Source organism: Microtus oregoni, unplaced genomic scaffold, assembly GCF_018167655.1.
Source record: "Microtus oregoni isolate MIOR12 unplaced genomic scaffold, Mior012 000012F_ref0000307, whole genome shotgun sequence".
NCBI classification, from domain to species: domain Eukaryota; kingdom Metazoa; phylum Chordata; class Mammalia; order Rodentia; family Cricetidae; genus Microtus; species Microtus oregoni.
The window spans coordinates 14,377,069-14,395,267 of record NW_024543071.1 but is presented as its reverse complement, the minus strand read 5'-3'; the positions used below and the strand labels follow the sequence as shown (position 1 = coordinate 14,395,267).

General features: G+C 42.4%; 2 protein-coding genes across 5 annotated transcripts in view; one reads left to right on the top strand and one right to left on the bottom strand.

Annotated features, from left to right (window-relative positions):
- The window catches only part of Arl3 (ADP ribosylation factor like GTPase 3), a 61,673-nt gene extending 58,348 nt beyond the window's left edge, over positions 1 to 3,325 (bottom strand). For both annotated transcript variants that reach the window (XM_041661358.1, XM_041661357.1), the window contains exon 1: positions 3,198 to 3,325. In XM_041661358.1, the coding sequence (XP_041517292.1) occupies positions 3,198 to 3,200 (3 nt within the window). In that variant the 5' untranslated portion in view covers positions 3,201 to 3,325. The remainder of the gene's footprint in view (positions 1 to 3,197) is intronic.
- A 44-nt stretch (positions 3,326 to 3,369) lies between these two features.
- Sfxn2 (sideroflexin 2) overlaps positions 3,370 to 18,199 on the top strand; it is a 35,187-nt gene continuing 20,357 nt past the window's right edge. The window contains exon 1 of one of the 3 annotated variants that reach the window (XM_041661356.1): positions 3,370 to 3,607. Coding sequence is in view for 1 of the 3 variants with exons in the window: in XM_041661354.1 (XP_041517288.1) it covers positions 3,813 to 3,934 (122 nt within the window). In the remaining 2 variants the exon portion in view is untranslated. Of the gene's footprint in view, positions 3,608 to 3,810; positions 3,935 to 18,199 lie in introns of those variants that run through there. The other 2 variants (XM_041661355.1, XM_041661354.1) reach the window with 2 other exon arrangements.

Here is an 18,199-nt window from a genome sequence, read left to right as displayed (position 1 = left end):
TTACTTTGGAGCTGGAGAAATGGCTCAGTGGTTGAGAGCACTTGTTCTCCCACAGAGGACCTGGGTTTCATTCCCAGGACCCACAGCTCACAACCATCTATAACTCCAGGTCCAAAGAATCTGAAGCCTTCTGATTTCTGAAAGATATCACAAACTCATGTGATACATATACATACATGCAGGCAAAATATGATTTTAAAAAGCATTTAATGCTCTTGCAGAGGACTGGGGTTCAGTTCTCAACACCCACACAGTGGCTCCAATGCCCTTTTCTGACTTCCTGGACACCAGGGATGCCCAGAGCCCAGAGTGCACAGACATGCTCTCAGGCAAAACACTAAGACATATACATATAAATTTAATTTTGAACACTGAATACTTTACTGATATCCAACAATACTGTCAACTTGTTATACACTTACATACAGAGGCAATCTGCACCTAGAAATACAAGCAGTGGTTCACTTATTATGATCTATAACTGTAAATTAAGTAATCATAAAATGATACAGTCCACTCAACTGATAAACTGAACAAAGTAAGGCACCTCTAATGTTTCTCATTTATAACAAATCTCATTTTCTCTTGTTTTGGCACGTGGCTCTCTCTTTTAAGAGGACGGCAGTTGGGGCAGGGTCTCCCTAGCTGAGGCTGACCTGGAACTAACGATAGCAGCCCAGGATGGCCTCTTAACTCATGGTGATCCTCTTAATGTAGCATCTAGAGGACTGGGATTAGAGGCATGCACCACGCCACCACAAAGACTGGCGGGCCTTTTTAACTGCAGTTCTAATTATTTTCATTAATTTTCAAAAAAAGATTTATTAGATTTTATTAGATTTATTTATTATATATGACTACATGCCAAAGGAAAGCAACAGATCTCATTACAGATGATTGTGAGTCCCCATATGGTTGCTGGGAATTGAATTCAGGACCTCTGGAAGGGTAGCCGGTGGTCTTAACCTCTGAGCCATTCTCCCTATTTTCATTAATTTTAAAGTTATCTATTTATTATGAGACAGAGTCTCAAGTAGCCCAGGATGGCCTTGAATTCGTGTTCCTCCTTCTACCTCTCAAGTGCTAAGGTTAAAGGTGTGAGCTGCCATGGCCACTTTTGCAAATCCATTTATTTTATGTGTAAATATTTATATATGTATTCATTTGTTAAGATAAACTTAGCCTTTAAATGGGCAGCTCGTGTATAAATAATAAAAACACTTGTTAAAATCTGTTTAGCCTGAGGTTAGAAATAACTGCAAATGTAACAAGTATGAAATGTGATTGACAACCTTAGATTAAATAATTCCACTTAACAATTTGACAGTGTAAACTGATTCTTTTTTGTCAAAATTCATTTGTTCAATAATTTGACCATGAGTTTGAGCTAGCCTGGTCTACAGAGCTAGTTCTAGGACAGCCAAGGCTACACAAAGAAACCCTGTCTTGAAAAACGAAACAAAAACAAACAAAAAACCTGACCAAAAGTAGATGTGTAATTTTCCTCCTGGACATTTATTTTCTTCTTTTTTGAGACCAGGTCTCATGTATCCCTGGCTAGCCTGGAAATCACTATGTAGCCCTTGAACTTTGGATCCTCCTGCTTTTGTCTCTGGAGTTCTGGGATGATAGGCGGTACTGTCACATTCCCTTGTATGCAGGGCTTCATGCCTACTAAGCAAACCTCTACCAACTGAGCTACAGCCTAGCCTTCTTAAGTCAACAGAAGTAGTTCAATATTTTCCAGCCAACCTGCTCTAAGTGTCTTGAAATCAAGTTTTCTTTGACTAGCTCTAAAGATATTCATTTCCCCTTACCTATATTTTTACTCTCCCTCCACCGCATACAAATCGGTAAGGAGGGCTGGATGGATGCTCGGCAGTACTGACGGTCTTCCAGGGGAACAGTATGCACTTCCCAGCATCCACATGGTGGCTCCCAGCCATTTCTAACTCCAATTCCAGGCAACCAAAGCCCTCTTCTGGCCTCTGCAGGCAGCAGGCACATACGTGGTACAAAAGCATACATGCAGGCTAAACACCCATACACATTAAATAAAATAATATAATTCAAAGAATCAACAAGAAACGGAGTGTCTCCAGTTAAATCTGTAACATACTGTAACTTAAAAGTTGGTGAAGCCATAATTTTTTTTAAAGTATTTATTTATTATGTATACAATATTCTGTCTATGTGTATGCCTGCAGGCCAGAAGAGGACACCAGACCTAATTACAGATGGTTGTGAGCCACCATGTGGTTGCTGGGAATTGAACTCAGGACCTTTGGAAGAGCAGGCAATGCTCTTACCCTCTGAGCCATCTCTCCAGCCCGAAGCCATAATTTTTTAAGGCTAACGGAGAAAAGGCTTGCTCCAAATTGATGCTCACTCGCTATAGTTTCTCATTCTTTTTAGTTTGGGGGACCTTACTGGGACGAAGACCTTTCGTGAGGCCACAGGCAAAAGGACGCTGCAACAAGTTTGAAGGAAATGCTAGGACATGGGAGGCTAGTTTGCTTCTATCAACATGGAATAAATGCTCATCAACAACCATTAGACCTTGCGGAACTTTCAGAGATTAAGTTGGGGCTGCAGGAGCGCACCTACCACGGAGACCTGAAATCAGGTATCCATTCCCAGCGGTACCTCTTTTTGTCTTGGGACTTACTCCCTACACACCTCACTCAGAGACGCGAGCATCTAGGAAAGCTAGGTTACAAGTCCCTAGTGCCGCCAGGGTGATCTCAAAGACACTACACCGCGCCTATTCCACTTCTGGCCTGGTCTCGGGCGGACCCCACAGTCCCGAGGCGCCGAGAGTTCGACTCGCAGAAAGATCTAAGCCTGTGAGCCTGGCCTGATCTCCGCAGTTCCCCGGAGCCGCCCTCATTCCAGAGGCCAGAATGATGATGGAACCCAGGTTCCTTCCCCGCCAGCGAAGCACTCCGCAAGTCCCTTGCCCAAGCCTTCGATTCATCGCAAATCCCTCCCTCCTTCTTCCCCAGGCTTAGGCCTCCCTCCAGGGCCCACCTTTGGGGTTCCCCCTTCGCCCCCGAAACCGATCTAGAACCCTACAGAGCCAGGCGAGCGCCATCCCACGTCCCCCTTGGCTTTAAGCGCAGCGCCCCGCCCTGGGCCTGGGGACAGGATCGGGGTGACTCGCCAGAACATAGAGACCGGGGACCCCCCACACTCACCATCCTCAAGCCGAGTCCCTCCTCCGCCTCCGCCTCCTCCTCCTTCTGCCTCCCCCGTTACCAGGGGTAACTGCTGCGGCACCGCCCCTGACGTCCCTTGCACGCACAGCGAAGGAGCAGAGTAGCGGGATAGGGCGGGGTTCTGCTCCTCTTTACCCAAAGTGCGCAAGCGCGCCAAAGCGCCCGCCCACTGCGCAGGCGGTCTTGGGAGTGGCGGAAGGCTGGGGCAGGCTGGCGTGCGACCCAGCGGGAGGGGCAGGGTCGCCCACGTGGCTGGCGGGAGCTTGTGGCCTGTGATTGGTCAGAAAAGGGGGCGTAGCGCGAGGGGGTGTTCCCCGGCCTAGCCGCGGTCCTCCAGTTCAGAAGTCAGCGGCGCCTGACAGTCGCCGGGTGCATCCCTTTGGGACCAGGTAAGGGGCCTCCAGTGCAGGCCGGTTGCACAGCTGCTTCCAGTCCCCGTGTCTCCTGCCTCTGCTCTGTTGGGGCTGCCGAACCCTGCGTGCTGAACTTCCATCTGCTGACGCCGTGTGGCGGGTGGGACGGACCAGGGCTCCAGTGGACTCCTCCCTTCTGTACCTCGTTGTCTTCGACTGCCAGGCTTTAGGCACCCGAGTTATGGTCTGCTCCTTTATCTCCACAGGCTCGTTAGAATCCAGGACAGGTGATGTCTTCTGGGTTCGGGGAGATCGCCTGAGAGAAGGCGATAGGGAGATTGGGGACCCGTCCGTAGTGTCGAGGTTAGCAGAGAGCGGGAATGTTAGACCGTCTGGGGTCCGCTGGATTTTGCTAAGCCACTTTGGACTGCAAGCGCTCCTTCCCACTCCTTCGTGCACAGGATCACTGGAGAGTTACCCTTGCCTCAGTGCCAGTCCGGGTTCTCGACACAGGTCCAGCCTTGCCAGGCCAGGTTCTCGACTTTGGTCCAATCTGCCGTCAGAGAAATTCTGTTCCTCCTAGTGGAATGCTTTGTAGACAGAATTTATTTCCGCACAACTCTAGAAGTCAGTTACTGTAGGCAGTAGAGTTGGGGCACGAACTAACTTGTAAACTGTTTATTTTACAATGTTGCTTGTTAACACTGTGGCCCAGGTAGGCGTGCTGTCTGCCCTCGGGGACTGAACCCTGAATGCAGGGGCTTGTGCAGGGTTGGCAAGCCCTCTACCACCAAGGTACACTGCCTCCCTCGCCCCAGACTAGTTTATACCAGGAAACGGAGAATTTTTCCAACAGCTGATGGTCTAGGTAGAGATGGTACCTCTGGAACTTAGCTCATGCATGTTTACCTGTTCTCTATCTATGTCAAGTGCTCAGATCATTGCCTGTCACAGAGGTGGTGCTGCATAGTATTAATAGTTTAATCTGGGCTTCAGGCTTCACCCCTCTTCCTACCAACCTGGTTAAGATTACAGAAGCAAAGGCAGATTTCTCTTAAACGGGTTTTCAGGGGTTTTTGTTTGTTTGTTTGTTATCTTTTTGTTGTTGTTGTTTTGAGACTGAGTCTCATCAGGTAACTCTGGTTGGACTGGAACTCACTGTAGACCACGCTGGCCTTAAACTCACAAATCTGCCTGCTTCCTGGGTACTGGGTTTGAAGCGTCCCTCTAGTTTTCAGATATTTTTATATTCAAGTAAAGTACTTTTTTTTTTTTTTTTGTCTTCCTGAGACAGGGTTTTTCTGTGTATCTTTGGCTGTCTTGAACTTGCTCTGTAGACCAGGCTGGTCTTGAACTCACAGAGATCCGCCTGCCTCTGCTTCCTGAGTGCTGGGATTAAAGGCATGCGTCACTATGCCTGGCTCAAGTAAAGTACTTTTTATAAAATCTTTTTAAAAACAAAAAGCCAAAAAACCCCAACTATGTATTTATGTGCATGAATATTTTGTCTTCACGTTTGTTGCGTGTTTGGCACGCTAGAGCTGGAATCAGCACCATGTGGCATGGTCCTAGGCCTACTGGTTTAATGATTACCGCCATTCTCCAGCTTGCACCAGGCAACCTTGACAGTATTTCACTGTTTTAGCGGTCTGTGGTCTTGTCTCCTGGAGTTATGAGCTGCCTCAATCTCCCGAGTACTCTAGCTCAGAGCTATGCCTGTGGCCCCTGATCTGAGCTTTGGTGCCGTTTGCTAGAGATCAGTGTTCTCTAGGAAGCATCAGTGCTGCGCTGCTTTTTTGTTTTCTCCTCTCTCGTTCTTCTGTTTCTGTCACAGTTGCGCTCTCATTTAAAAAACGATGTAAAGTTGATTTGTTTGTGTGGATGTGGTGATCAGGTACTATGTGTATACAGTGAGGACATGACCACTCCAAGGTATGGTGGAGGAGGTTCTTATTGTACACATGTGGCAAAGTATAGTCAGGGGCATCTGGAAGAGTCCAGAGCCAGGGGACAAAGTAGTCTTTGGCTAGAAGAATGGAGGAGAGCGAGAGAGGACCAAGAGAGAGAGGAGCAAGGGAGCGGGCTCCAGAGAGGGGCTGGCTGATATGGGAGCGTTATATAGGAATGAGAAGCTGAGAAAGGGAACCCAGGAGCAGGAGAGGTTTGGGGTAGGGCTGGGGTGAGAAGAACTGGGAAGAGCCACTGGTTCTGAGTGAGCCTGGAGGTCAGCAGACACTTTGGGATGCTAACACACTACAGTTAGCCATTTGCCCTGAGTCTCTGTTGGACTTGCCGCCATGTTTATGTGTTGAGGTCTGAAGATAACTTGCAGAGTCTGCTTTCCTCCTTCTACTGTGCGGTTCTGGAGAATGAACACAGGTTGTTAGGCTCAGGGCAAAGTGCCTTTGCCTGTCCACTCCCTTCACAGCCTCCCCCCCCCCCCAACCTTGGTTTGAGACAGTTTCAATGTGTAGCTCAGGCTTGTCTGAACTTGTGATTTTTGTTTGTTTGTTTTGTGTCTGTTTCCCCTCCCCCCGCCTCTCCCCCAAACAGGGTTTCTCTGTGTAACAGCCCTGGCTGATCTGGAACTTGCTTTGTAGACCAGGCTGGCCTCAAGCTCACAGAGATAGCCTGTCTTTGTTTCCTGAGCTCTGGGATTAAAGACGTGTGCCACCACCAGCCAGCAGAGGTAGACTTTTTTGTGTGCTGCTGCTCCCAGGCTCCTTCTACTTTTACATGTGTTTACCTGCACTTGTGTGCACTACATGAGTGTGTGGTGCTCACCGAAGTCAGAAGGTGCTGGATCCGCTGGAATTGGAGTCACAGATGGTTGTGGAAACCATGTGGAGGCTAGGAACTGAACTCCAGGCCCTCTGTTTTACCACCCAATCATTTGTGGTGTTTTGATGATAATGGCTCCCAAAAGCTCATACAGTTCTGGGATATTTTGATCACACTCTGACACTCCAGACTGTCACTAAAGTCTACCTTGAATCAGGAGACAAAGCCAACAACAACCTGACTAGAATTAGCCATAGAGACGCCAGCAATTTGGATAGAGAAGACAGGAAGAAAAGGGCGGGGACTAGAGTTTGAGCTTTCTTTTATTCATTCATTCATTGGTTTTTCGAGACAGGGTTTCTCTGTGTAATAGTCCTGCCTGTCCTGGAACTCGCTTTGTAGACCAGGCTGGCCTCAAACTCACAAGAGATCTGCCTGCCTCTGCCTCCCGAGTGCTGGGATTAAATGTGCCACCACTGCCCAGCTTGAGCTTTCTTTTGGTTCCTGGATGAGGGTTCTGACGTACCTAGGAGATGGTTCCTGATGTATCTAGGAAGTGAACCCCTCTCCTCTACCAAGAGTGTTGTTAAATGGAGGGAAATACCGTTGGCATTGGAACCATGCTGCAGGAATCAAGCAGAGTGAGAGGCAGAAATCAGAGTTCTGCCAGTGTACACTCGCAGTCTGGCGTTTGCTCTCTCCTGAGATTGCCACTTAAGATGCTGCAGTTAGGGTCAGGCACAGGCGCTGTGGGCACTGCGTGTAGGCCTTTTCTCTTCAGTCACTGTCTACTTACAGATGACTGGCTCCCAGCATGGCTTCCCATCACAACAATCCTTTCCCCACATGCTGCTTCCACCTTCCTCTCTCTCCTGCCTTCTTTCCCATCGTTTGAGACCACTTTTCTTAGTTTGCCTCTTAAATACAACAGTGTCCACAGATTATCCTCACTTCTCTATTCTGAGTAGTTTCACTGGAAAGTGTTAGCTTTAATGATGTCAGTGCTATTGACTGATGGCAGAAGATACAAAATAATCACACACTAGTTCAGAATTATGTATAATAAAGGGTTATTTATTTAGGGGAGACTCACAGATCACTGTCCTAGATCACAGTCCTCTGCACGAACGGGGAACAGGAGCAGAGTCTAGCAGCTGGAAGTGAGACCTGGAAGCAAGAGAGCGAGGGCAGGCTTTACAGCTGCATTTATAGTATGAGAGACCACACCCAACTGGGCTAGTATCTTAAAGGCTATTGGCTGAAGCAGCAGAAGGAGCTCCCACAGCACCTCCCCCTTTTGTTTAAATAAGAGAGATCCAAACCCAATACAAAAATATATACACTAGGAACATATATCAAATATAAGATTAGAATTACAACCTGCATAAACAATATTAAGCAAGGGATGTAAGCTAAATGTTTTAATAAACATTCTATCCTAAGGAGTCTAAATCTTGTATTGGAAATGGTTTGGCTAGATCATAAGAGGACGGTAACTACGACTATCTAATCTTCAACCCCATCGAAGGCCTGAGAAGGGAGATAATATTACTTGAGTAGATAGGAAGTGCAGTCAAGCAGCTTCCAAAATGTGCAGTAGATGACAAAGACCACTGGCTGCCTGAGCAATCACCCAAAGTCTTCAACATTTGCAATGTTGAAGCAGCCAACTTTGGCTAAGGTCTAGAGTAACTGACAGACCATTTTCAGAGGCAGGAAATGTTTTAAAACCATCTTACCCTGTCTTGGCAAGATTTGACAGTTTTTTTTTCTTGTATCCTGCTTGTTCAGTCTGGATATCATGCACTTTATCAGTGGTCGAGGCATGGGCAGTTTCTTGCCCAAAGGCCAGTTGTGCCAAGAAGACAAACTCCAAGTGGAGTGTCTTTGGTGCTCAACACTCTCTCAGGATTTGGTGTTGCCAGGAGCAATCATGTCTCATGTCAACAGAATCCTAAGATATTTAAATGCCATGTTCTACAGATCTTTAAAGTGGTTAAAGGTTACCTATCTATGTAGAATACAATCTCTATGTATCTAAAGAACCTAATTAGTCTGACTAATTAGTATACTAATTAGCATACTAAAAGTATAACAAACATGAATGACTATTGACCTATAATACTTAATACCTGTATAACTTAAAGATTAAGACTTCATATCAGAATATTAAACAATCTTTAAACAATTATGCAGTAAAGGAGGACAATGACATCAAAAATTTAAACAAAGTATAAATATCTTAATTAGAGGTAAAAATATATAATGTAATATGGTAAGTATATCCTAAAATTGTATCCATATACAGAATGTCTTAAACAGGGGTAGAAACATGCATGCATACAATATGACAAAATAACTTTGCATAGGTATACAAATATTGTAAACAGAAATAGCAAATATAATTTGAACTTGTATCAATATACCAGAAACTATACCAGTGTAAATTGTCCATAAATAATAGCTCACAAATATTCACTCTAATACTCACTATTATTATTAGTGTGAATAAGTTTACACTAAATTACCTAATATCCCATTCAATCTCCCCCCCTTTTTTTGAGATCTCTAGGCCTACATAATTTCCACCCCAACCCCCAACCCTATGCAAGTAATAAGCAACCCCTAAATGGTGTCTCTAACCATGAGGACAAACTTTGTTGAGAGAGGGAATATTGCTTTCTAGAATTGCTTCCTGCTGTCATGGGGGTGATATTTTTTCTATGGGATCCTATAAAAGTAAAATGATGGTTAAGTTTCAAGATTGCTGTTTTGTATAATTAGAAATGGTCTCTGAGTAGTGGATAGGGTCTTTTGTTTGTTTGTTTGTTTGTTTTGAAGTTCTTGCCAGAATGTGGTAAGAAGGTGCACCATTTCCACAGCTGGTATCCCAAAACTGGTCTCATAGTAGTACTATCAGCATCATGACGTCATATCAACTAGGTGGAGTTGTTGTTATGGGGCCCCATCTTCTTCTGGAAGCTTCAAAGATTACTGCAGGAAAATCTACTGCTCATTGTGGAAAACTTAAGCATCATTCATATAGACATATATTCAATGGAAGATACAATATAAACAAAAATTTTACAAAAAGTAAAATATTCCCTTAAAGTCTATCTTCTTTTTGTCCCATACCAGATGGCTCCTGACATGAGACAGAAATTCTGATTTTTTTCTTTTAACAACATACTTGGATTTAGAGAAGGATAGCCATTGTTCAACTCCAAAATCAGCTCTTATTTTTAAATAGAGATGTATACGTGTCTAAAAAAAATCAAATTTTACCATGCAAATAATACAGCATAATAATAATAAGGCAGATTTCTCTTTGCTTGTTGATTCTTTTTTTTTTTTTTCGAGACAGGGTTTCTCTGTGGCTTTGGAGCCTGTCCTGGAACTAGCTCTGTAGACCAGGCTGGTCTCAAACTCACAGAGATCCGCCTGCCTCTGCCTCCCAAGTGCTGGGATTAAAGGCGTGCGCCACCACTGCCCGGCCTGCTTGTTGATTCTTTCTGGATAGCTATCTTTTTATCTTTAGGCATCTAGATGTCCAAGGTCTTTCCACTCTTTGAAGGTGAATATTTTCCTGCAAAGACAAGAACAGAACCCTGCCCCAACCCTTATGAGGTCTTCTTACCACCTGTATGGTTGTCACCTCTGTAAATGAGCTGTCATTTCTCTTTCTCAAGAGGTTTTTCTTTTTCAAACCGAATCTTTATCAATTTTGATAGTATCCATAGCTTTTCTTCTCCTGTAGAAACAAGACAAAAACCCCTTCCCCAATGTAGCACATCTACTGGCTGATTTAATTCAGAAGTTTTTTTTTTTTTTTGGTTTTTTGAGACAGGGTTTCTCTGTGGCTTTGGAGCCTGTCTGGAACTAGCTCTGTAGACTGGTCTCGAACTCACAGAGATCTGCCTGCCTCTGTCTATCTGCTGCTGTTGTTCCTTTCTCATTAGCATTAAGAAAATTCAGGGTTAATAAAGCATTATGCAGGCTATTTCTAGGGGTATTTTCCCTCTCTTTCAGTTTGTTTAGCATGTCCTTTATAGCTTGATTTGATCTCTCTGTAATTACCTGACCTGTAGGATTGTTTGGTATACCTGAAATATGCTTTATATTATAATAAGCCAAAAAACTGTTTCATTTTCTTAGACACATATGCTGGACTATTCTGTATTTATTTGTGCAGGTATACCGATGATGGCCATAATTTCTAATAAATGAATGATTACTAAATCAGCCTTTTCTGAGCTCAGGGCATTCCTTGTGGGAGTATAGTTCACTGGTATCTCCTAGTAGGCCCAATGAAAACATGAATAAGTGTCAATGGTGTTGTGTACGTCTTTTAATTTTCCAGATTCTGTAAGTGGAACACATCCATCTTCCAGATTTCATTCCTTTGAGTACCCTTTGGGTTACTCTCTGCTGGTAATGGTGTTTGGTCAAAGAAAGAGAAAGTAGAATATCTCTTTCTTTAAGCATTTGCTATTGACATAGCATGTTTTTTATGAAATTCTGAGGCCTTTAGCACACTTCCAATCAATAATTGATCAATTTCTGCATTACCTTGTGCTAGAGGACTTGGCAGACCCATATGGAATTGAATATGAGTTATGTATATAGGACAAAGCCTATACCTGATTATATCTTGAACCTGTATGAAGTCAATTCTGTATCATCTGATATAAATTGAGAAGTTTATATGCAAGACAACTCTTTCTGCATATCGTGAATTAGTAACTATATTGAGGGGTTCTTTAAAATCTCTTAGTACCATGAGAATAGCATATAATTCTGCCTTTTAGACAGAACTATAAGGGCTTTGTTCCACCTTAATTAATCCTTCTGATTTATAACCTGCCTTTTCTGATTTATTTGCATCTGTATAAAATGTATGGGCTTCAGTTATTGGTACAGCATGTACAATTCAGGGAAGAGTCCAAGTAGTTCTCTTTATAAGGTTAATTCTATCACTTTTGGTATAATTGTTATTTCTCCTAAAAAAATAGTACAAGCTATTTGCCATGGTTTATTGTCTTTCCATAACTTTTTTAATTTCATCAGCAGTAAAAAGCACTGTAATCTCTGCTGGATCTATACCTGCTAATTGATGAAGTCTCAGTTTTCCTTTTATAGTTAATTCAGAGACTTTTTCCACGTAAGTTTTTAATTTTTTACTTGGTTTATGTGGTAAAAATATCCATTCTAAGATAATATCTTCCCTCTGCATTAAAATTTCTTTAGGGGAAATTCTGTAAGGCAATATGACTAGAATACAATTAAGATTTGGATTCACTCTATCCATATGTGCCTCCTGTAATTTCTCTTCAACGACCATCAATTCTTTTTCTGCTTCAGCTATTAATTCTCTGGGACTATTTAAATCTTTGTCACCATCTATGGCTTTGTTTAAATGGACTATTAGGTCAGGTATTATCCCAACAGCCAGTTGTAGACTAGAAATATCTCCTAACAATCTTTGAAAGTTGTTAAGAGTCCTTATTCAGTCTCTCCTAATTTGTGTCTTTTGTGTTCTAATTTTCTGGAAACCTATTTTGTAACCTAGATAATTGGCAGAATCTCCTCTTTGTATTTTTTCAGGAGCAATTTGTAATCCACATTTAGGCATTTTTTTTTTTTTTTACTTTTTCAAACATTCTTTCTAAAGTATCTGCATTTGAGTCAGAAAACAAAATGTCATCCATGTGATGGGGAATTACAGACTTAGGACATTGCTTCTGTATTATTTCTGATGGCTAATTTACAAAGTATTGGCACAGGGTGGGACTACTGAGCATTCCCTGTGGGGGGATGGTTCACTGGTATCTCCTAGTAGGCTGAGAATTATTACAAGTAGGCACTGTGAAAGCAAATTTTTCTCGATTCTTTTCTAGTAAAGGTATAGTGAAGAAACAATCTTTAAATCAATAACTATAAGAGGTCATCCTTTTGGTAATAGAGAAGGCAAAGGAATTCCAGACTGTAGAGGGTCCATAGGTTGTTTAACCTTGTTGACAGCTCTTAGATCTGTCACCATTCTCCATTTTCCAGATTTCTTTTTAACAACAAATTCAGGAGAATTTCAAGGGCTGGTTGATTCTTCGAATATGGTGAGCATCTAATTGCTCCTGTACCAGCTGTTCTGAAACCTGCAGTTTGTCTTCCGTTAACGGCCATTGTTTAACCCATATTGGTTTCTCAGTTAACTATTTTAACAAAGCTGTTAGTACCACTGAAGGTTTGCTAATTGATTTGTGTTCCTGTACAGCCTGAATGGCTGGTGACCTTTGTTTATAATATTTTATAGTAACCTTCCCAGGAACACGAGTTTTTGGGACTGCAGGAATGTTAACCTGGATTTTTCCATTGCTGCAATAGGTCATGGCCCCATAAATTCATTGCTATATTACCCACATATGGCCTCAGCCTTCCTTTTTGTCCTTCTGGCCCTATGTATTCAACCCACCTTGTTGCGGGAGGTCCTCCCACTCCTCCAGCCTATAGCTGCTGAGATACCAGCCCATTGGGGCGTGGTCTCTCTCCCTTTAAAAAAGCGGCCACTTCCCTCTCCTCTCTCTCTTCACTTCCTGCTCCGCCGGCGACTAGACTCCCTTCCTGGTTGCGCAGAGGGCTGATGGTGATCTGTAAGTTTTTTCCCCTTTAAATAAATACCACCCTATTAATCATAATTCCAAACTGGTGTGGCATTGTTTGTGACTTACGCCATCAGTTGGCACCCAACGTTTGGTGTTAGGACCTCTCCTTCCCCCGCTCGGCTGCCGGCCATGAGTTCGGCTTGGCGCGAGCCTCCCTTCCTTAGCTGCGGCGGCCAGCAGGCGGCCTTGTGGCCTGTGTCTTGTGCGTGGAGCCAGCAGCTTAATATAAATCATCACGCACTGGCTTTTATTGCTGCAGTTCTTTATATTTTCTCTTTAGACACCTCAGATTGACTTACAGTCCCCACGCACCTTATAGTCTGCCTCCCCACGTGGATTTAAACTCCACAGGCCTGCGTAGTCTCCGTCCATGTGGTTCGCTCTTTTCTGAGTCATTTTTAAATCTCCCTTGCAAGCACAGCTCTTAAGTGGCGCGAACCAGAGCATGCGGTTGCTGAAAGCTGCAACCCCTCAGGGTGACTCTGTCACGTGGAGGCATAAGCGGCTTCCAGGTTGCTCTTCTCTACCCCTGGATTCTGGGTTTCTGGTTCTGTCTCTGGAATTGATTTAATTACATTTACTTTGTTGAGCAACTTACATTTTCCAGTTTTTAACAAATACTAGGCAGACTCTGAAACAGGACCCTGTTTTCGTCGTGACTTGGCAACAGCGCCACCTGTTGGATAATAGGTAATATGGCAGTTTTCGTTTCCAACGTGAATTTTACTGTTCTGGTTACCAATACAATGGGTTATATCATGCAAGGTTTATATGACTATGAGGATAACTTAATTTACTGGTTACTAGGTTTCAGTATTCTTTTGCATATTCTATCATTTAGGAAGAATATGGCACTCCTATGAACCATACAATCTTTACTAGAAACTCATGCAGGTCAGGAGATTCAGGATTCAAAAGAGACAATAATAAAGACAATAATAAAAAGACTTGAAATGATTGAAGAAATGATTGGAGCTAGTGAACAGAGTAATAAGGCACAAGGACAGGATACAATGCCAACACCAGCTATTAGAACTGGCTTACCCAAGGTTTTAGCAGCATACCCTATACTTAATTCTGACAAAGCGTCAACTTCTAAAGGCTCAAAGGGAGTCAGAGAAGCTAGATGGACACCAATAGCAATGAATGATCTAAAAGAAATTAAGCAAGCTATTGTTAATTTTGGCTTGCACTCTGCATATGTAAAGGAAATGATAAGGACTTGGGCTTCTAATGCTAGAGCTACCCCCCATGATTTCCATCAGTTAGTGTCTGCAGTTTTAGATAATGGACCTTCCTTGATGTTTGGAATTTATTTCAGAGAAGAATCCAAACATATGGAACAGCAAGGAAGAGCAAAAGGTGTCGAGGTTTCCCAAGATCAAATTCTTGGTGCAGGAGAATATGCTGATCCACAGGTCCAAGCTCTTTATGACGATGAAGTACTATGTCTATGTCACCAAGCAGCTTTAAATGCTTGGAATAGGATACAAGATCCAGCAAAAAGGGTTGAATCATATACCAGAATTAGGCAGGGACCGAGAGAACCCTTTATTGACTTTTTGCAAAGATTAATTAAGGCTCTGGACATAGGGGTAACAGACCCAGAAGCTAGATGAATACTTCTTGAATCTCTAGCTTTTGAGAATGCAAACATAGAATGCAAAAAGATAATTGGGCCTTTAAAGTCTAGATCAGCACCTATGGATGAATGGATTCAGCATAGGATGAATGTTGAGACGTTTAGCTATAACGATGAATGTTGGGTAGGAGAAGCGATTTCCACAGCAATGAGGAGACATCAAACTGCCAGGTGTTTTAATTGTGGTAAATTAGGACATCTGAAAAGAGATTGCAGGCACAGAATTTCTAGGAATAATATCTCCTCTGGGAATGACAAAAATAGGAGACCTCGGCCTTCAGGTATATGTAGGAGATGCAGTAAAGGCCGACATTGGTCCAACGAATGCAGGTAAACAACAGACAAACAAGGCAACCCGATACCCTCAGGAAACTCCTTGAGGGGCCTCTCGCAGGCCCCCAAGCCAACAGTGGCCCAGTCATTCCCAGTCACAGTGGAGAACGTGCCTCACCAAGAAAATTAAAAGCTCCAATTTCTGCTGTAAAAAGTAATACTGGTCTAAATGATGAATTACGTGTGGAGGATGAGTCAAAAAAAACCCAGTAGGACAGAGTAAACGTATATTTTGGCAGACTTCTATTAACGATCAAAGACCAAAGCTAAGAGTCTGTATAAATGGCACTTTTATTGAAGGCTTATTAGACACAGGTGCGGATGTAAGTATCATTACCCCAGAATCTTGGCATCCAAATTGGCCTCTTCAAGAGGTAGATGTTCAGTTCCTGGGAATTGGAACCCTATCTCGTGTAAAACAAAGCACAAGATGGGTTGAATGCATAGGGCCCGAAGGGCAAATAGGAAGATTAAGGCCATATATAGCCAATTTTGCCATAAATTTATGGGGCCGTGACCTGCTACAGCAATGGAATACCCAGGTTAACATTCCTGTAGTTCCAGGAACTCATAATTCTGGGAAGGATATGATGAGGTATTATGGAAAAAGGTCACCAGCCATTCAGGCTGTACAAGAACATACAGCAAATACCAAACCTTTAGAGGTACCAACAGCCCTACCTTTAAAATGGATAATTGAGAAGCCAATATGGATCAAACAGTGGCCTCTAGCTGAAGATAAACTACAGGCATTGGAACAGCTGGTGCAAGAGCAACTAGATGCTCACCATATTGAAGAATCAACCAGCCCTTGGAATTCTCCTGTGTTTGTTGTAAAAAAGAAATCTGGTAAATGGAGAATGGTGACAGATCTAAGAGCTGTCAACAAAGTAATTCAACCTATGGGCCCACTACAATCTGGAATTCCTTTGCCTTCTCTGTTACCAAAAGGATGGCCTCTCATAGTTATTGATTTGAAAAATTGTTTTTTCACTATACCATTACAAGAAAAGAATAGAGAAAAATTTGCCTTCACAGTGCCTACTTATAATAATTCTCAGCCTAATAGGAGATATCAATGGACTGCCCTCCCACAGGGTATGCTCAATAGTCCTACACTGTGCCAATATGTTGTAAGTAAGCCATTGGAAATAATTCGTAAACAATTCCCCAAGTCCATCATTTATCATTACATGGATGACATCTTGTTATCTGATTCAAATAAAGATACTTTAGAAAGGATGTTTGAAGAAGTAAAGAAAGCCTTGCCTAGGTGGGGATTACAAATTGCCCCTGAAAAGATTCAAAGAGGAAATTCTATTAATTACCTAGGTTACAGAATAGGGTTAGAGAAAATTAAAACGCAATAGGCACAAATTAGGAGAGACCGGTTAAAGACTCCTAATGACTTCCAAAGATTGTTAGGAGACATTTCCAGTCTACGACCAGCTGTTGGGATAACACCTGATCTAATAGTTCATTTAAACAAAACCTTAGATGGTGATAAAGATTTGAATAGTCCAAGAAAACTGACAGCTGAAGCAGAAAAGGAACTGACAATGATTGAGGAAAAATTACAGGAGGCACATGTGGATAGGGTGAACCCAAATCTTAGCTGCATCCTAGTCATATTGCCTTCCAGAATTTCTCCTACAGGGATTCTAATGCAGAGGGAAGATATTTTAGAGTGGATATTTATACCTAATAAACCAAGTAAAAAATTAAAAACTTATGTGGAAAAAGTCTCTGAGTTAATTATAAAAGGTAAGCTGAGACTTTGTCAACTAGCAGGTATAGACCCAGCAGAAATTATAGTGCCTTTTACTACTGAAGAAATAAAAAAGTTATGGGAAGGCAATGAACCGTGGCAAAGAGCTTGTGCTACTTTTTGGGAGAAATTAATAGCAACTATCCCAAAAGTGGTAGACTTAACCTTATAAAAATAACTTCTTGGATTCTTCCTAGAATTGTACGCGATGCTCCAATAACTGGAGGCCATACGTTCTATACTGATGCGAATAAATCAGGGAAAGCAGGTTACAAGTCAGATGAATTGAGTAAGGTGGAACAAAGCCCTTATAATTCTGTCCAGAAGGCAGAATTATATGCCATTCTTATGGTGCTGAGGGATTTTAAAGAACCTCTTAATATAGTTACAGATTCACAATATGCAGAAAGAGTTATTTTACATATTGAAACTGCTGAATTTATACCAGATGACACAGAGTTGACTTCATTGTTTATCCAGGTAGAAGACATAATCAGGAACAGGCTTTGTCCGATGTACATAACACACATCCGGTCCCATACAGGTCTGCCTGGTCCTCTAGCCCAAGGCAATGCTGAGATTGATCAATTATTGATTGGAAGTGTGTTGCAGGCCTCAGAATTTCATAAGAAGCATCATGTCAATAGTAAAGGCCTAAAGAAAGAATTTTCCATTACTTGGCAACAAGCTAAGGACATTATAAAGAGATGTCCTACTTGTTCTTTCTATAATCAAACACCGTTGCCTGCAGGGAGGAACCCAAAGGGCACTAAGAGAAATGAAATCTGGCAGATGGATGTGTTCCACTTTATGGAATTTGGTAAATTAAAGTATGTACACTACACCATAGACACGTATTCAGGTTTTCAATGGGCTACTGCCCTGAGCTCAGAAAAGACTGATTCAGTAATCACACATTTATTGGAAGTTATGGCCATCATGGATATACCTGCGCAAATAAAGACAGATAATGGTCCAGCATATGTATCTAAGAAAATGAAACGCTTTTTTGATTATTATAATATAAAACACATTACAGGTATACCAAATAATCCTACAGGTCAGGCAGTTATAGAAAGATCAAATCGTACTATAAAGGATATGCTGAACAAACAGAAAGGCACCGAAAATACCCCCAGAAATAGATTACATAATGCTTTATTAACCTTGAATTTTCTTAACGCTAATGAGAAAGGAACAACAGCAGCAGAAAGACATTGGATAATGGAAAAGTCTGCTGAACTAAATCAACCGATTTATTTCAAAGATGTGCTGACCTCTCAGTGGAAGCCAGGAGATATGCTACGTTGGGGAAGGGGTTTTGCTCTTGTTTCCACAGGAGAAGAAAAATTGTGGATACCATCAAAATTAATAAAGTTTCTATTTGAAGAGGAGAAACCTCTTGGAAAGGAGAAATGACAACTCATCCACAATGATGATATTCA